The following is a 19,388-nucleotide window of genomic DNA, read 5'->3' on the forward strand; positions in this document are numbered from 1 at the left end:
ATTAAGGCAGCACATTTTTCTAAAATGGCCACAATAAATGTGTTTGTACCAAGAAGGACTGTTGCATTCAATTCTAGTTATACACATATACCTAATTATGGCCTTTTTGCTGTTTAGTGCTCCAGCACTATTTCATCATTTTGACATCACCAGGCGGGTCTTGAATAACTACATCATCCTTTATTTGGATGATATCCTCATTTTTTCAAACGTTTAAAAGCAACATTTGAGACGCAAGAGAATTACTTTGTTTTCAACAACACCTGCCAAGGCAGAACAGTGCTTATTTAGGGTATCTACAGTACAGTTCCTAGGATTTATTTCCACAGAGGTATTGCGCAAAGATAACAAAAAATGGAAGCTCTACAAGAGTGTCTCGCTTCTTCAGTACTGCAAGAAATCCATTGCTTCCGGGGTTCACCAACTCTTATAGGCAGTTAATTCCAATATTTATGATTGTTTTCCTCATCACACCTCTGACTAGGAAAGCAGCCCAGTTCCTTTTGGGCACAGAGATAATAAAGCATTTGAAGATTTGAGGTAGGCTTTGACTTTGGTTTAAAATCTGCATTATTGAGAAGTATTAACTTTTGTTTGTTTAAACTAATGCCTTTACCTTTGATGTTGGTGCAATTCTGTCACGTCATCACTCACTCAAGCTCTGCACCCCCATTGCCTACTTTCTCAAAACCTTGCAACTTTCCCCAAAATATAATTCGCTCCAACAGACTATTATTAGTAATTAAATAAACCTTTGGATATCAAAGCAGTTTTTAAAGGGATCAGCTATTACTGCATGACTGACAATAATGTGAGACATGCATGTTGAACACCTTCTCCCCTCCATATTCCACTGTAACATATCTTCTAGACAAGACCATTGGCGTGAAAAAGCAGGTGCTCTCCGACGTAAGCCTCAAGGAGATGTATTTGTGATACCTGCCCCATACATTCTGATGTATTCTCTAGTAGTTTTTGGAGAATTCATTCTTCTCCTTAATCGGTTTTGTCTAGAATAAGAAAGTGGGCACCATAGGGTGCGTAAATGAAGGGAGAGCGATCAAAACTCTGCATAATTTGCTGTTACCTATTTCTCTGGTGTAAAGGTCATCTGATGGAGTTCATCTGTCCTTTTATTCAAGTGAGTTAATCCTTGAATCCTGTGTGGAAAAAAACAGTTAGTCACTGGCCCTGGTAGTCCTACTTTATTTAGTTAAATAATGAAAACCCCTCCTGCAGACCTCGAGGTCTTCAGTAAGTATCAACTTTTGTTTTTGTTTCCCTTTGATATAAACGTTTTGGGAAATTAAGTTGATTTTCAGCTGTCTATCGAGAAAAATCAATTGCTTGACTACGAAATGAGGCTTTCACTTAGTTCACTTTGAAGAGACTACCTTGCTCACAGTAAGTAAAAATCTTGCTACAGTTCTTGCTCATGGAGTATGAATTGCTCTTGTTCTCTTTGACCTGCGTTTGGCTTATGACACAGCATCCTATTTAGCTTTGGCCATTCAGCGAGTTGATCATGAAATCTTGGTTCCATTCTTTTCTTTCAGACTATTTGGTGATCCATCTTCCTTCTTTCAGTTCCGCTTTAAAAATCTTACTTTGTTCTTCCAGAACTTTCATCACTCAGACCCACTTTAAAAATTGTGTCCCTGCTCTCACTGCTCTTGTTAAATCCTTTGGCCTTTCTCTTACATCATACCGAGACAATACCCCCAAATTGTTGAGTTTTTTGCCACGTTCTCCACGATCATGCTAATTTCAGGTCTTACATGTCAGCAGTGGCCATATGAGGAAAGACAATTGCCCTTAAGTTACATGGTGATGTAATAATACATGTGCTACGTTTAGTCCGACTGCCTTCATTGTAGTATTTATCTTGATGGCCTGCTGATATTGATCCTTCGTTCTCTTAGGTGTCCTCAGTCCGTAACCCGGGAGTGGGGTTTGATGATACCCTCTCCTACTGTTGTTAAATTACAAAGGCTATCACTTCATAATTCTATTACCTTCTTATTCTGTGAAAAAATGTTGTTCATCTGACAGCCATTCATTAATTGTTTGTTACTAAGATCAACTACTGTCGTTTTAAACCTTGGCCTTTCAGCTACTGCACTGACATCAGATCGCCCAAAATGCTGTAGCACAACTACGTCTGGGTCTGCCAACTTAGTCAGCAATAACACATCACTTGAGTTCCCTACATAGCAAAAGCCCTCTTCATTTTCTAGGGGTTGTGGCAGTATATCCGACCTGCAACAATGTTTTCTTTCTTCCAATCTGTTTAGCACTCCCAGGTTCAGAAAACCTAGACTGCCGGCTGCATTTATTGGGGTGGAGTGAAATCATTGAATTACCCATGAGTTGCACTTTCTTTCCACCCATTTGCAATTCAATAAAATTATAATGTGACTTACCTTTTAGGCATGCAGTATTTACTCAGTATCTCTCACTGGCAGGAAACCCTTTTTCTAGGTAACTGTACCCTACGGTTGGTTTCATTCATTTGTTGGTGTGCAGATATACATTACCAAAACAAGTGAGTCACATATAGCTATTGAGGCATTAATGAATAACAGCATTTATCAGTTTAACAATACATTACAAAACATTACAATAATTAGATTGGGGTGTATAAGCAAAGACAAGTATCTCCTACCACAATCCCCGAATGTAAGCAACACATATAAACAATTAAAACCTCCAAGTTCAGCACTCTCCCTAGTAACCTTATTAATGGGCAAATATATCACTCAAGATTTGAGCATGCATCAAGCCAAAGTTTCTTGGGCAAAGTTCATGACAGTCCAATGGTCCAACTGCAAACTGTCTTTTATTCGTTGGAAAACATTTGTGATTTAATTGTAGCATGTTACCTAATCAAGTGCAGCCAACGAGTTTTCTTCACACTGAACCTTTCCAGGGCTATAATGAAATGCATACTATAAGATATTGCCTTGTGCACATACTAATATAACACTAAGTATATACAATGAAACCAAAATTTGAAAACACTGTTTGCAAACCTTTCACAATAAGGCCCACTCATTTGACTTAATGATGATCGATAATTCCACCCATATTGTTTAACTTCTTGTTTGATCTCCCTCACACATATTGTTCTTCACAGCCCCAGATCTATGTATTGTCTATTTGCCCAAGTTGACAAGAATATACATTTTGAATATCGTTTGTTCATTTCTTTTTTCGTCTATCAGAAGATAGTCATAAAAGTATATCATAGTAAGAAAAGACATTTTGTTATATGGGTACAGTCAAATTATTAAAATCATTTCTTTCCTTATATTAGAACCATAACATCCGAATTCATAATAATACATCACCTAATAATCAAATCTTAAAAGTTACACGTTTCTAAAACTAACATTTTCGATTCCATAGGTCATGTGATTTCCTTTTACTAAATACTCAAAGTTTTTCTTATTTGGATTGCTTTCAGGATAAACAGAGCAACACTAAAACAATCCAAGGGGTCACCCAGTGTCATCAAGAATTTCATTGCTATTTTACATGACCTGATATGATGGGTGTTAAAAAGTGGCTTCAGATAAAAGCATCTAAAATTCTTATACAAAATAACAAAATAGCAAGAAATGCATTGTACTCTGCTTACTCCTGTTGTCACATGGACAGACCATATCTTCAGACGGATAAAACCGCATTGTAGGGAAAGCTTTTTGAGTATCAAAAAGGATGAGGAATCTCAATAGTACTGTGGGTACCTATCCTCCTTGTCCATTATAGTCTGAAACTCTGCAAATGTAATGATCTAAATAAATGCTCCAACATCTGTTTAATTCTGGAATCCATCATAGTCATACCATGAATTTTTCTCTTGTAATATAAAACAGTAAAATGTCAGGGGCCAACGTAATTCCAAAGGCAGTTCATATAGATGTAAAAAGGGTCACATAATATTGTCTTCAAGAAATGTGTGAAGTAGTTACTAAGTACTATAATGGAAGATCAAATCAGTCAGTATACTGAAGACATAAGCTGGATGTAACATCGTTATTCACAGTTCAACTGGGAAGCATACCTAAGCATACCTTAACCTTTCGTGAGTCCATCCATAAATACTATTTGTAGTCTGCAAGTATTTTCTTCCATTGTGGGGCCAGGTATGGATGTTTTCAACTGCTGCAAAAATAGTAAAAACACTGATTCGTAGCGTCCATTGACAAGACTCCTATGTGTTACATTGCTTAAAGCCAACCATTCCCCATTTAATGTGGAAAAATCATTGTGCATATGCAACCAAATTGGCATGTCCAAAAAATGAGGCAACGCAAAACAGTAACAACAATATTCTCACAAAAATAGAAACATTCTATATATTCTGTGAATGTCCTCTGAAAATCCAATTCACAGATAATAATATGCAGGGAAGATATAATTGGGTGATGACCTTGGCTAAGTTTATGCTTCTCCATGTCTGTATCCTACTGCTCCAGTTTCGAATCAATAAATGCAGTAAAATCATACAGACTCAGTCGGTCGCCAAAAAGGCATGCTAGAGAATCAGACCCTAACAATATACAGATATCTAATCAATTCAAAGCCCTTAACACCGATCCGATAACACTGAGAAATGAAATCCATACCAGCGGAATGAGTAATACCCAATGTATTTATCAAAAACAACTCAGGCCATGTGACATCGTCATTGTTGATTCTTATCCACTGGCAAAACATACTTACACACACTCCATTACTTGCGGGCCATTTTGTCAGGATATAAACAACTCCGAAATATTTTCGTTATTAACCAAAGTATTCCCCAAGAAGCGAAAACTCACCCTCTTGAAAGGTCTAAATAATAATGATCCAATGGCAAAGCACATAGACACAACAATTGATAAGAACTAATCCCCCCATGTTTCAAAAAAACTAATTGTGAATCATTTATTTAGTATCCTGTAACATGTTAGAACCCAATTCAGCTGAGTGTGTTAAAGCTATTCCGCTATACAGACCAACCAACATCACTGAGCGGTCCGGGATCTGGTTTATAGCTTTTTCGGCTGAAAGGTTCTATAAAGCAACAGCTACTTACAGCATACACCGTATCTGTGTTTATTCACTGATTAAATATGAAACTGTGGCACTCATTGCCACATAGGTTATAACTTCACTAAAATGGGCCCGATATCGTCACCATCTTGGATGTCCTCGTAGCTACAACTAGAAGATGTTGGACAATGACAGTGGCTAAGAATAGTGTGGTCGCAAGTGTAGGCTTGTTTTAGAACAACCCTCGTTGTACCATGGCAATAACTATTTTATGCGCTCTTGTACAATTTGAGGACAATTCCACCTCCATCTTCAATATTACTGCTATGTTGAAGGAGCATAATGTGATCGTCCTCGTAGTATAATATCATAATAATAATGAACTGATATTTGTAACATGTGAGCAAAGATAGAGCATCTATGAAACCATACAGCAGGGCAACAACATTATCGATGATACAGTCATGTATGCTTTAGAAATTATGCAATTCATTTTCATTATTAAGCCCCATCTCATCAGCCCTCAACCTGCAAACCATGTCGCCCTATCTTACCTCAAGTGTCCTACCCTATTCCCCACCCCAATGTACCTCAGTATGGTCCAAGTCATGATAAAGCAGGTGCCTGCACTCTGTCCTCCTGACTAAATCAGTCCTCTGACTGGTCTAGGTACTCATTGACCTGGATTCTGTGCCTCGAGGTGCCGCCTTGGCTGCAACTGCTGACTCATGCTCTTCTCGCCTCTCACGTTGATCTACATCGTTTAATTTCTCCCTCACTCCTGCACCCTTTTTGTCTCAATCTTTAATCTTTTCCTCTAGCACACATATACCCCTCAACAAACAGCCATGCATGTTCCTCAGTATTTGCTCACTCAGCAAACACAACACGGAAATCTGGGACATACTGAGCAACGATGCCCTGAATCTCATCTTTTTCACGAAAACATGGTTGACAGCTGAGTTGGCTCCCAGGGTCATCATGGCTGTCCTGGCAGGATACAAAATTGTTTGACAGGATCACCAACATAAACCAGGAGGAGTAATCGCGATAATCTTCAAAGAAACCTTCAGCTGCACCACAACCACCGAGAGCGCAGCCGTCTACATAGAGTACTTTGACTTTAAACTCCGAATCTTGCAATCTTCACCGTGAATGGAACCCTTGTCTACCGTTCACCTAGATCCTGTGCTGGTTTCACCAATATCATTGTAGATTTCATTTCTCCTTTCACCATCGAAGCAAAAGACTATATCCTAGTAGGAGGCCTCAATTTCCACCTAGAAAACCGGAATGGCCACAGCTCCATCGCACTCCTCGAAACTTGAACTAACTCAAAATGATACGGGATCAACAGAATCCGCCAGAGACACCCTAGACTCGGTATTCGCCACTTTCAACATCAAAATTACCACAACTATGCCTCACTTTGACCAACCACGCCATTTTTCACTTCCAAATCAACATCCCTTGCCATATGAAACCCGCCTCCACCAGCCTATCCAAACGCAGTTGGAGCAGCACCAAGTAGTCAAGCCGATCCCACACCCTGCATATGAATCTGCCCAACCCCAGCAGTAACCTAAACTGTGACGTCAAACAACTCAACAAATGGGCCACGGACTTAGCATAGAAAACAGTGTCAATAGTTGCAAAAAGATCTTCGTGATCATCAATGATTTTGCCGCCCAGGCTTCCACCACAATCAACATCACCCCCTTGCAAGATTTATGCACCAGCCTATCAGAATTCTTCAGTAACAACATTAAAACCATCCCCAACAATCTAAACCCACAACCGGAACCTGCCAACTGCGCTGCCAGCATAACCACTGAAGACATTGGAAATACTCTGATCACCTGGACAACAGTCACCACGGCAGAGACAGCTAACATCATTAGAGCCATCTTCTCCATGGCCCGACAGACCCCTGCTCCCACCACATCTTAAACATAGGCACCTCCCCAATCAGCAAAATGCTCAACAGCATCCTGAACGCCTCCATCATCAACACAATGTTCCAAGAGACCTTAAAATATGTATTAGTAAACACACTACTAAAGAACCCATCAGCAGACCTTGCCCAGCTAGCAAATTACCGCCCGATCTCCCTTCTTCCCTACCTAGCCATGGTAAGGGAGAAAATCATAAGCCAGCCACTTGCTCACCACCTCAACACTCACAAATTCTTAGGCATCACCCAATCAGGCTTCAGACCCAACCACAGCACCGAAACAGCACTCATCACAGCCACCAACTACATCAGGATGATCCTGACCAAGGAGAAACAGCAGCCCTCATCTTGCTTGACCTCTGCAGCATTCAGCACAGTATCCCACTTCACCCTCATCAAAAGGCTACATGAAACAATCCAATAACCCGCCCTTAACGGAATCTGCTCCTTCCTTACAGGAAGAACACAGTCAGCATGCCACCATACACGTCGGAAGCCAATACCCTGATCTATGGTGTCCCCAAAGGGTCATCTCTTAGCCCAACCTTATTTAAGATCCACAGGACCCCAGTGGCAGACTTCATCAGCTCGCACAGCATGAACGTTCTTTCATGTGTAGATGATAGTCAATTGATACTTTCCCTAACTGACAATGCCCTGCAACAAAAACAAATGTGTTGGCCACTTGGATGAGATCCAACTGCCTAAAGCTCAACACAGATGAGAACGAAGGGGTGATTTTTAGACTAATTACCTCTGTGTGGGATTCCACCTGGTAGCCAGCAGACCTCCGTCCCATTCAAGTCGCAGACCGCCCATGCCTGAAACCTGGGTATCGTTCTCAACGACAAGCTCAAAATCTCAACCCAGGTAAAATTGGTGACCTCCACCTGCTTCCACACACTGAGAATGCTACAAAAAATTAAAATGACTTCAAGAGAGTAGCAGAGAAACAATTACACAAGCCCTGATAACTAGCGGACTCTACTACTGCAACACTCTAAGCAGGAATCTGCAAATAGCTCCTGAACAGGCTCCAAACCATCAAACTACCCTGCTGTATTTGCATCTCCCCACACCTCAAGGAACTTTACTGGCTCCCCTTACTCAAGTACACCCAATTAAAACTTCACAAACACACACATACACAAAGCATAACACAACACAGGCCCCACCTACCTTAATAGGTGCATAGACTTCCGCCACCCCTCTAGACACCTCAGGTCAGCTGGACTCTCACTAGCATATCTGCCCTGCATACACAAAAACAGAACTGGAGGTTGCGCTTTCTCTCATCTCCCACAAATCCTGGAACGACCTGCCTCCGCACATCAGAGCCTCCGTATCGCGTCTAGAGTTCCACAAGAAGCTGAAGAGAAGGATTGGCTCTTAGAGTAATATCCCCCGGGAGTCCAGAGCCTATTTACTTGTGAAGCGCCTGGATATTCTCACACGCGATTAGTGTGCTATATGTAACATAACGTGAAACCAAATTGTGAATTCATTCGGGTGAACTTCCTGCTAATGAGTTACAGCCTAGCTATTAGTTTTCTTCCTAATAGCTCTCACATATTTTTGTATGCTCTACTTTAAGGGGAGTGCTACAGCCAACATGTATTTTGTTGCAGTTAAATCCATCTACATATACTGTGTAGATGTTATTGCAATCGATGAAGCTTCCAACTTTAAAAGTTCTCTTTCTGTTGTAACAAAGTTCAATTACTTTGTGTTTGCCATAATTACATATGTTGCATATTTGATTACTCTGTGCCTTATACCATGGTACAAAGGATACCATATTGCATGTGTCAACTTTTTCTTTGTTAATTCTCATGGTATTCTTCCTTTACAACTTCATCACTTTCTTTTTTGCTTTGTCTAGACAACTGTTGCTATATCCTTTTTTGCTGAACCCGTCCTTAATTTGTCCTACCTTGGTCAGAAATATACTATCCAGACTACATTCACGCCTGGTGCGGACCAATTCACCATAGGGTATTGAGTTAATGACAGATTTGCGGTGTGCACTGGTGGCAGGAAGGACATTATTAAAGGCGGTTTCTTTACAAAATACATTGTTTTGCACTGTACTCAAACTGGAAGCAGCCTAGGAATTCTATGCTTATGTTACTTTTCATGGTCAAATGCACATTGTATCTTCTCACCCAGAATATTATGTGATCCAACCATTGTTTTGCTAAGGGACCGGGCCCAAGGCATACTCCCTTTCAAGCTTGTTATACGTGCTATTTTGTTCTTTTTTCAATTTTTCTTAGTTTCATGTGTCACTTGGTTGTCTCCAAATTTCATTATGATAGTCTTTTTTGTTCACGATGAACTATGTTTCTGCTCCTTTCACCTTTATGTATCACTATGTTCTGATCTTTTTAAAGACTATTTCAATACCACCACTTCATTCCTGGTAATATTGTATTTGCGGCTCGTTTTTTGTCCAAGCATATATTCACCCTCTAGTTTCTGTAAATCCTCTGTCACGCTTCTTTGAAATTCATCATTCAGTGGATATATAGTGGACCTAGGGGCATACATTTTGAACATGACTTAAGTCCACTCTCTATACCTGTGTCTTTTGTAATGTCTAGGTCAAGAAGTATTTGTTCTACATCATCCATTTGAGTAGGATTGTCTATTGGCATTAATGTATGATTCCGACAAATATCAAAAGTAGAACGACTTTTTATGTAGCAAATCTGTGAGTTTTACACATTTACCAATCATTATTTTGTGGGAGATTTCATTTTTAAAACTTAATGTTCTTGTAAATTTAAACAAACCCACTTGTTCGTCTACAAAGGTGCATTATTCAGTGGGACAATAATTAAGCCCCTTGCTTTGAACATGAATCTCATCAACAGTTGAGATCCTAAAGGACAACTTGTTAATCAACAGTTATTACCATGATCAATTGTTAACTCTTTTGTGATCATGTCAGCATTGCTGGTAATACCTTTAACCCCGACTGCTTGGTCTATCTCTTCCTTGCTTGCAATCTTGTCTGGACTCTGTTTTTTTTTTGTCCTTCTCTTCTGGTTCTGTTACTTCTCTTTCTTGCTCCTGTCTTCTCTTTCCCATTCTGTAACTTTTTACTTATTCTAAACAATTGAATGTGTGCCTTGCGGTTGTGTTTGGATCTGTCCATTCCCCAGGGTCAAGGTAAAATATACTTGGTGATCAAAGATTACTCTTTAGAATGTCATTCTTAGTAGTAACATCTGGAAGATTTGTGTTTACTTGTAAAGGCGTATTTATTTCTTCCTTTATGTGCCTTCCTCTCAAAATCCTCATCATATGATATGATGTGAACTTTAAATTGTCTTCCAACTCGTTCAGAAGGTCACTAGAAATACTGAAAATTTGGAAATATTAAAATCTTAAGCCCTTCAGGGATTCTTCTATTTCCAGTATATTTAAGGGTAGCACCATCCTTCCACCACTGGGCCATTTAAAAAAAAAATCTTTACAGCCTCATAAACTATTTTTTGAGTCCCTCATCTGAACTGATACCTGTGTTCTTGTTTATGAATTCAATCTGTGATTTGGTAATTAAATCTGCCAGTAACTCTTCAGTGTCCTCAAACTCCATCATCATTTAGTGTACAATTGGTATGATAGTGCTGGAAAACTTTTTGCGATTGAGGCACTAATGAATAACGGCACAGATCATTGTATCATAAGTTGCAAAACTTTGGAATAATTAGATGGAAGTACACAAGCAAAAACAGGGTATCAACCACCACCACCATTGCCTGTATGAAGGTAACACAAGCAGGTTTCCTAAATAGTTACAACCACCTCTTTCAGCACACTCCCAGGTAACCTCATTAAAGTTCAAATATACCCCTCCAGTTTTGAGCATGTCAACCCAAATGTTCTTGGGCAAAATTCATGACAGCCCAATGGTCCAATTAAAAAAGCTATCATTTATTCTTAGCAATTAACTGGTGCTTTGCAATAAATAAAGGATACTGTTTTTAATTGAACCATTGGACTGTCAAGAAAATTTGGCTTGGCGCGTGCTCAAATCTTGAGTGATACATTTGACTATTAATGGGGTTACTTGAAAGTGTGCCGAGCATGGTAGTTGCAATTATTAAAATAAGCATTTGCATTCATATTTGGTAAAGAATAACCAATCTTTGTAAAAAAAAAAAAGTTGTCTTTACTCATATCTTATGAATGATATATGCCTCATCCTCACCGCCTCTTTGGGGTTCCATTGCTGATTTATACAGATTAACCCCATTCTAGCCCTTCTTGGCACTAAGTGCTGTACTCCTGTGGCTTGGTATATGTTTTTATCTGCTGTCAGAAATGTCATGAAGCACTCCCTCTAACATTATTTAGATTTTTTTTGGCCTATTGAGATTAAATAGTGCCTTCATTGTTAGGATAGAGGAGGAAGGAGAAGGAACGTTGACTAATGCTTTATGTGCAGTTATTTAATTTGCCCCATACTACAGCCCCAACACAGAGATTTGCGTCTGTGTTTTTTAGGGATGTATACAATACCAGGGTATAGATGTCTTACTTCTTGGGAGAGAAAATCTGGTGGTCACAATGCCTTGCTTCCTCTTGCATATTTTCTCCTGCATGCCAAATGTAGATAACACTAATTGTTAACCCTTATCTTTTAATGGCACACATTTGTTTTTGTGATTGACTCTCTTAGCTGACTTGTTCATGTTGCTTGCATTTGCCTCACCCCTTTCCCTGGTGAAGCTAATGTTCCACAGCCCTGGTCAAGTTTTGCAACAGTTCATAAAACATTGGGTGTAAGCTGCTATCTTAAGAGACCTGCCCATCTATTGTATCTTGCAAAACAGCTGCTATTAAATTAATAATTGGTATTACAATAAACACTCCATTTTAGTTTCAACCCCCCGAGCTAGACTTTTGAACTGAATATAGAACGAGGGGCCATTTTGAAATACTTTATTGGGGAAATATTTTGTGAGTGCTACAAACACCTAGTTTTAACATCTAAATTTCAGTAAGGGAAAGACTATTTAATTTAGACAGATCACAGGGGAAGAGTGCAGCAAAATGTGACTAGTACCATGGGTGCTCCCCAGAAATAGTCAATTGTATTTATAAAAGGCATGATCTATTTAAATGTTGGGCATTAAGGTAACTAAAATTAAGTCTTAACATCCAGTGGTGGTTATCAAAGGTAGAGTTGCTGGGGTTAGGAAGAAATCTGCTGCCACATACAGCCTTCAATCCACAACACAAAGGACAGCATTGTGGGCCAGATTGCAGTGCTGGTCTGGGTACCAACTGCTTTAGCTGGCTGGAAGGTCTCATATCATCAGTTCTTCAGAAAAATACAGTGAGAATTAAAAGTGCGGATTCTTCTGACAGGTCTGTTCAGTTATTGATTTTTATATGTTTTTCATGTTTTGCCGTTGCTTTGAAGAGTTGTCCATTGTTACTGCATTTCGTTGATGCTTACATTGTTCCATATGTGTCAGTTCACACTGCCAATTTGGGTTTTCTGGATCATTAGCCCGGCACCTTGGACATCTGCACCATCCTCTACGGCATGGGTACTCACAAACTTTCTCTCGGGGGCCAAATTTACAGTGTGGTTTGCGGCCGAGGGCCGCACCAGTGGGGGCGGGGTCAGAGGGGGAGGGAACGGGGCAAAAGCAAAAAAAAATTGTGACCATGAGGTTAAAAACAGGTCCCTGCAGCAGACACCTTCGTCCACTGAGCCACCAGACCCAGCATACACACATCTTTCTCTCTCTCCCTCCTTCTCTCTCTCTCCTCTCTCTCTCCCGGTCCGCGGGCCGCCCAGGAAGGCTTGCCGGGCCGCCACCGGCCCGCGGGCCGTACTATGAGTACCCCTGCTCTACGGTGTATTCCTTTTTAGCCTCTCAAATTCTATAGTTCTTCTCCCTATCACATTCATAGTTCGGTTTTAAAGCTTCATAATGCCAAGTTCCAATGTTATTTCAAAAGATAATTTATTTTATTCCATTCATCTTATGATACAGTTCAAACACAGCCTTATATCTAGCCAGCCAACACGTGTTTCAAGGTACCTATGGTGAATAAAAGATGCTCCAGTCGAGGTAGTTTCTTCATGTAGATTTATTTAGGATAAGATGTTAAGCAGAGCCTCACCAATAGCAGCCTTCCTGCTGCTCAGCCCATCCACCAGCTGACATCACACACTCACCAACATTCCACTCACCAACATTCCACTCACCAACATTCTCTCATTACAGTCACTGGCTGAGCAGCAGGTATAACAGTAACACTTTCTCTCAACGCTGTAAAAAAATATGTTCACAAAGGAGAGATATACACACAGGTTTTCTTAAACATGCAACAAAAATGCTGAGCCGTTATTCAAAAGTATCTGCTATGTAATATTTTGCTGCCAATGCTTTTAAGTTCAGCACTTAAAATGCAGTCTTCATCTTCCTACTCCTCATTATAAGTATTTGAGTTTACAGCTTAACTCAGCTAATCCAGTTTGTTCAACAGAGGGGTTCCTTTTCCTATTATTATTCAGGAAATAGCACTTTACCACCACATTTTTCATAAACCGTTCCTTTTCTTCTCCTACATAACATGTTTTTTTTCATGCTGTGCATTGTAGGCACGAGCATTCACAGCATCAGATAAAATCGAGTAACTATGTCAAAAAAGTGTGCTTTATAGATAACTATGATTTTAGGGAAGAACTTTTGAAAGATGCTTTATTAGCTCAAAGTTTTAAATGGCGGTCATAATATTCATATGTTCTAATGCGGAGTAAGATAAATGGTCCAACCTAAAAATGAGTTTTAATAAAAGGAGTATGCACGTGCAGACGTTGTGCACGAATATGAAGTAATGCAGCATTTCTTTCCATGTCGCAAACAGGAAGGACGGAAAATGTTTTGAATAAACCACCATATTGTACACCTATGATTCCAAATTGGAGGAGAAAACTGTATTATGGTGATTCTTCGGTGCCCGGTACAGATAGTCATATGGCAACAAAGGCAAGTGAGGAGAGTTGTGTGCCTCCTTTCTTGGTACATAATAAAACTAAAGTATTGCCAGTTAGGCTTCGAGGTCATTTGGATTGTAAACAAGAATTAGTTTCCACATTTCTTAGATCCTTACTGAAAAGGAAAAATGAGACCTCTGATGCTAGGAAAACATGCATTTTTCATTGTATGCCCGCTTGGTAATGTAAGATCTTATCAAATTTCACAGGTGCACGAACGTACTGAGGAAATGGACTTCTTGTTGTTGGTCATACGCAAACTTCTACGAAAAAATTCACGATCGGTGAAAGTAAGTTCCACTTGTCATTTCATATGTAAATAAGCTGTCAATATTAACCAAAGACCAATAAGCAGTGTGAAGAGCTGTACTTTGTTAATCTTCTCTTGGGATTTTAGGGTGATGACTGAAGTGATTTACGTTATGATAAGCCACTCATCTGATACACAGTCTCGAATTTTCCTAGTTATGATTTTCCCCATGTGACTTTGAGAACCATAGAGAACAGAGAGGCAACAGGTAAATTACAGTACATCAGCAAAGTTTTTTTCAGGAAGAATGTTCATATGCGTTCACAAAAAGAGTAGTGGTCCTTCAAGATGTTCTTCCAATATTTTTTATTGCAGTCTTCATACAATATCTTGAAAACAATGACAGCCAACGCGTTTCGCCCAGATTGGGCTTCCTCAGGGCAAATTGTTTGTAAACGCCAAAGGTACAACGGTGAGATACTCTACGGATAGGTGTCCCTGGATGTTTTAAATTATGAAGAAAAACGCCGTGTCTCCATCCAGCAACCGGGCCCGTTTTCTAGTCAGCATCCGTATGTAGAAAACCGCGCGGTAAAACATCCAGGGACACCTATCATAGTGTTCACCCGGCAATAGCGTATCACTTACCGAGTCACGACAACTAAATATATTGCAGCGAGTTCTATCCGAAATTACATTTCTGCGCTAGGTCTACTTTATGCTTTGTGTACACTGGCATTCGTAATGTGAATAGGAAGTTTGTGGACTTCAGAACTTGTAGACAGCTTGAATTCTGCACCAAAGAATCACGTGCGTTGTCCGTAGAGTACCTCACCGTTGTACCTTTGGCGTTTACAAACAATTTGCCCTGAGGAAGCCCAATCTGGGCGAAACGTGTTGGCTGTTATTGTTTTCAAGATATTGTATGAAGACTGCAACAAAAAATATTGGTAGAACATATTGAAGGACCACTACTCTTTTTGTGAACGCATATGAACATTCTTCCTGAAATTTTTTTTGCTGATGTACTGTAATTTACCTGTTGCCTCTCTGTTCTCTATTTTGTCTGTATAATTAGGGTTCTCCAGCTGTGGACCTAAGAGGTGGGCAACCATGGCAAATAAGAATTTGCTTTGACTTTTGTGTATATATTAGGGTAGTGCAACTTTTGATCCTCACTGCTTTTCGTTGTTTTGTTTGGACTTTGAGAACCATGCAGTTGTTAAAATCGAGTGCAGAGCTTTTGAAACTTTGATCTTTTCAGCCCTGAATTTAGGGATGCATGTAAACTGACAATTAGCCATGCCTTGTCTGTTTCCCACAAGGGTATTGCCAGATTTTGCCTTGAGCAGCACCCGCAGTACTGCGCTTAAATCAGTGCAATAATTACTACTTTTAACCTTTCGTTATAATACTATGGCTTTTTTTCACTCTCCTCAAATATTTTAGGATTGGAGTTGTAGCAAATTTAACCTCATTGTCTGCCACGCCCACTGCTGCTCTGAGGGCACAACTAAATGGAACCCAAACGTGCCGAGAGAGGGTGGGGGAAATGCCTTGTCAACAAACGCCACCTATACAGATCCTCTAACCTGAAGCTTCTTTCCCCCACTCTGCTCCACTCCAGTGACCACACATGGGTTATCGTATGTAGTGCAGCGCTCTCTCCACCTAAAAGGTACAAAGGTAAGTACTAGGAAATTTAGAACTTAGTCAGGGTGACCTGACCTCGGGTTTGGATTTTACATTTTGTCTCCCAGCCTAGGCGCTCCTTCTGCGCCACTGCCCTCTGTGCCCCCCCGCTTCCCGCCGCTGCTCCCCTGCGGCCCGCCTCCTTTTGCCTTTTGTGTCCGTCCCCTCGCCCATTGGCCACCCCGCTCCCGCCTCCCAGCTGCCCCTCCCTCCCACTTGGCCTCTTATGGAGGTCGCCGCGCAGCTGTGAGTGTAACCTGACCCGGGTCGCTCCCCACGGCTCCTCCTGGGTGCCCGTGTCTCCCTCCAGCTGCTGCCGAGGGTTCGCCGCCCCTGGTGACCGTTGAACTGCTAATCTTTTTCTTCCTCCCATACTTGTCTTTTGTAACTTGCCTTTTGTAACTTGTCTTTGGATTTTACATTTTGTCTCCCAGCCTAGGCGCTCCTTCTGCGCCACTGCCCTCTGTGCCCTCCCCGCCGCTGCTCCCCTGCGGCCCTGCACCCTTTTGCCTTCTGTGTCCGTCCCCTCGCCCATTGGCCGCCCCGCTCCCCCGCTCCCCAGCTGCCCCCTCCTACTTCGCCTCCTATAGAGGTCGTCGCGCGGAAGCGGGCCACTGGCGTGCCGAAGGCATGCCAAAGGCAAGCCCGTCTGCGCCGGACCGCGCCCAGCGCCAGGACCCCTGGACCCCGCTCCCCCCCGCAACGCCAGACTGAACTATGACTCCAGCACCCTCCACGCACTCAACACCGGACAACACCACCCCTGCTACCGGGCCACCCCGAAGCGCACCCAAGGGCCATTCGCCTGGCAGAACTGCAGATTCACCAGCATTCAGCTCTCCAAACCACCAGCCAGAGAACCCAACCACCTCCGCTGCATCCTCCTCAACACCTGCTCGGTTCGCAAGCACGCCATCGAACTCTGGGACCTCCTAGACTCCACCGCCCCCGACGTCGCCTTCTTGACGGAGACCTGGCTGAACGCCACCTCAGCACCAGACATCGCCATAGCCATCCCACAGGGCTACAAGATCTCCCGCAGAGACCGCACCAACGGAGTTGGAGGGGGAATCGCCATCATCCACAAGGACACCCTCAGAGTCTCGACCAACACCGACGACACCCTCACCAATGCTGAGCACATGCACTTCCAGATCCACACCGACCCCAACACCACCCTCGGAGGAACACTCGTCTACAGACCACCCGGACCATGACCATAGTTCTGTGACACCATCGCCGACCTCGATAGCACCCACGCCCTTGCCTCCACGGACTACATCCTCCTCGGGGACCGGAACTTCCACCTCGAGAACAACGACGCCGCCAACTCCACCGCCCTGATCGCCAACCTCGGACTCAAACAGCTCGTAACGACTCACACCCACGCTGCTGGACACACGCTGGATCCCATCTTCTCCACAAGCCCCCACGTCTCCTTCTACCACACAACCGAACCCCACTGGACCGACCACAGATGCGTCCACTTCACCTTCAGGAAACCCACCACACACCACTGCACCCAACAGCTACCACGTAGCTACTGGGGCAAGGTCACCAAGGACCAACTGACTACCACCCTCGCCCTGAGACCACCCGCCGACCCAACTGACCCAGACACCGCCGCAACCAACCTCAAACAATGGATCAACGACTGCGCCAACACACTCGCCCCTCTCAAGACCTCCACAACCAACCACACCAACAAGAAAGCCGCCTGGCTCACCGAAGACCTCCGGATCTCCAAGCGCACCTGTCGGAAGCTGGAGAAGAAATGGCTCCACAACCAGACAGCCACACAGCCCACAAAAACGCCACCCGCAGACACCACCAACTCATCAGGACCGCCAAGAGGACCGCCTTCAAGGACCGCTTAGACAACAACGCACACAACACCAAAGAGCTCTTCAGCATCGTGAAAGAACTCTCCAACCCCAGCTCCAACACCAACGACATCCCACCATCACAAGACCTGTGCGACTCCATGGCCACCTTCTTTCACTGCAAGATCGCAGACATCCACGACAGCTTCAACTCCGACACCCCTGCACCCACCACCGAGTCCACCACCCCTGCGATCACCACCCGCACCAGCAGCCTGACCGCCTGGTCCCACGTCAGAGATGAAGACACCATCAAAACCATGACCTCCATCCACTCCGGATCCCCATCCGACCCCTGCCCTCACCACGTCTTCAACAAAGCCAGCACAACCATCGCACCCCACCTCCGGAAAACAATCAACAGTTCCTTCGAGACGGCAACCTTCCCAGAAAGCTCGAAGCACGGCGAGATCAATGCCCTTTTGAAGAAGCCCAAGGCGGACCCCGAAGACCTCAAGAACTTCCAGCCCATCTTCCTGCTCCCGTTCCTGGCAAAAGTGACAGAGAATTGTCAACAAACAGCTAACCCGCTTCCTCGAAGACAACAGCATCCTAGACCCTTCCCAATCCGGTTTTCGCAGCAACCACAGCACGAGACCGCCCTCATCGCCACCACTGACGACATCAGGATCCTGATGGACAAAGGAGAAACAGCCGCCCTCATCCTCCTGGACCTATCAGCAGCCTTGGACACAGTCTGCCACCGAACGCTATCAGCACGCCTCCATGACGCCGAAATTCGAGAGAGGGCCCTAGCCTGGACCACATCTTTCCTCTCCGGCAGAACCCAGAGCGGCCGCCTTCCACCTTTCCGCTCAAAAACCACTGAGATCTGCGGCGTCCCACAGGGATCCTCCCTCAGCCCGACGCTGTTCAATATCTACATGGCACCGCTCGCCCACGTCGCACGACAACATAACCTCAACATCATCTACGCCGACGACACCCAGCTGATCATATCCCTCTCCGAAGACCGCCAAAGCCAACCTCCACAGAGGAATGAAGGCCGTAGCCGACTGGATGAAGGACAGCAGACTGAAGCTGAATTCAGACAAGACGGAGGTCCTCATTCTCGGACCCACCCCATCAGCCTGGGACGACTCTTGGTGGCCCACATCGCTAGGCACAGCCCCGGAACCCACAGACCATGCACGCAACCTGGGGGTCATCCTCGACTCCACCCTCTCCATGACCAGGTAAGTCAACGCCGTCTCCGCGTCCTGCTTCAACACCCTCTGAATGCTCCACAGGATCTTCAAATGGATCCCCCCGACACGAGAAAAAACGTCACCCAGGCCCTCATCAAAAGCAGACTCGACTATGGGAACACCCTCTACTCAGGAACAACAACCAAGCTCCTGAGACGACTACAACGAATCCAGAATGCCTCGGCTCGACTAATCCTCTGCGTTCCCCGACGCAGCCACATCACACCCCACCTGAGAGGCCTGCACTGGCTCCCCGTCAACAAGAGGATCACCTTCAAACTCCTCATCCACGCACACAAAGCACTACACAACACCAGACCCACATACCTCAACA

The 19,388-nt window shown here is 43.4% G+C and overlaps 1 protein-coding gene across 2 annotated transcripts in view; it reads left to right on the forward strand.

The window, feature by feature from the left end:
• The window catches only part of TDRD9 (tudor domain containing 9), a 2,642,469-nt gene that overhangs the window by 570,935 nt on the left and 2,052,146 nt on the right, over positions 1 to 19,388 (forward strand). Inside the window, exon 6 of one of the 2 annotated variants that reach the window (XM_078660267.1) lies at positions 14,231 to 14,311. The exons of the other annotated variant lie outside the window; for it this stretch is intronic. Coding sequence (XP_078516393.1) covers positions 14,231 to 14,311 — 81 coding nt within the window. The remainder of the gene's footprint in view (positions 1 to 14,230; positions 14,312 to 19,388) is intronic. 2 annotated transcript variants of the gene reach the window in all.

This window comes from Lissotriton helveticus, chromosome 9 (assembly GCF_964261635.1).
Source record: "Lissotriton helveticus chromosome 9, aLisHel1.1, whole genome shotgun sequence".
Taxonomy (NCBI): Eukaryota; Metazoa; Chordata; class Amphibia; order Caudata; family Salamandridae; genus Lissotriton; species Lissotriton helveticus.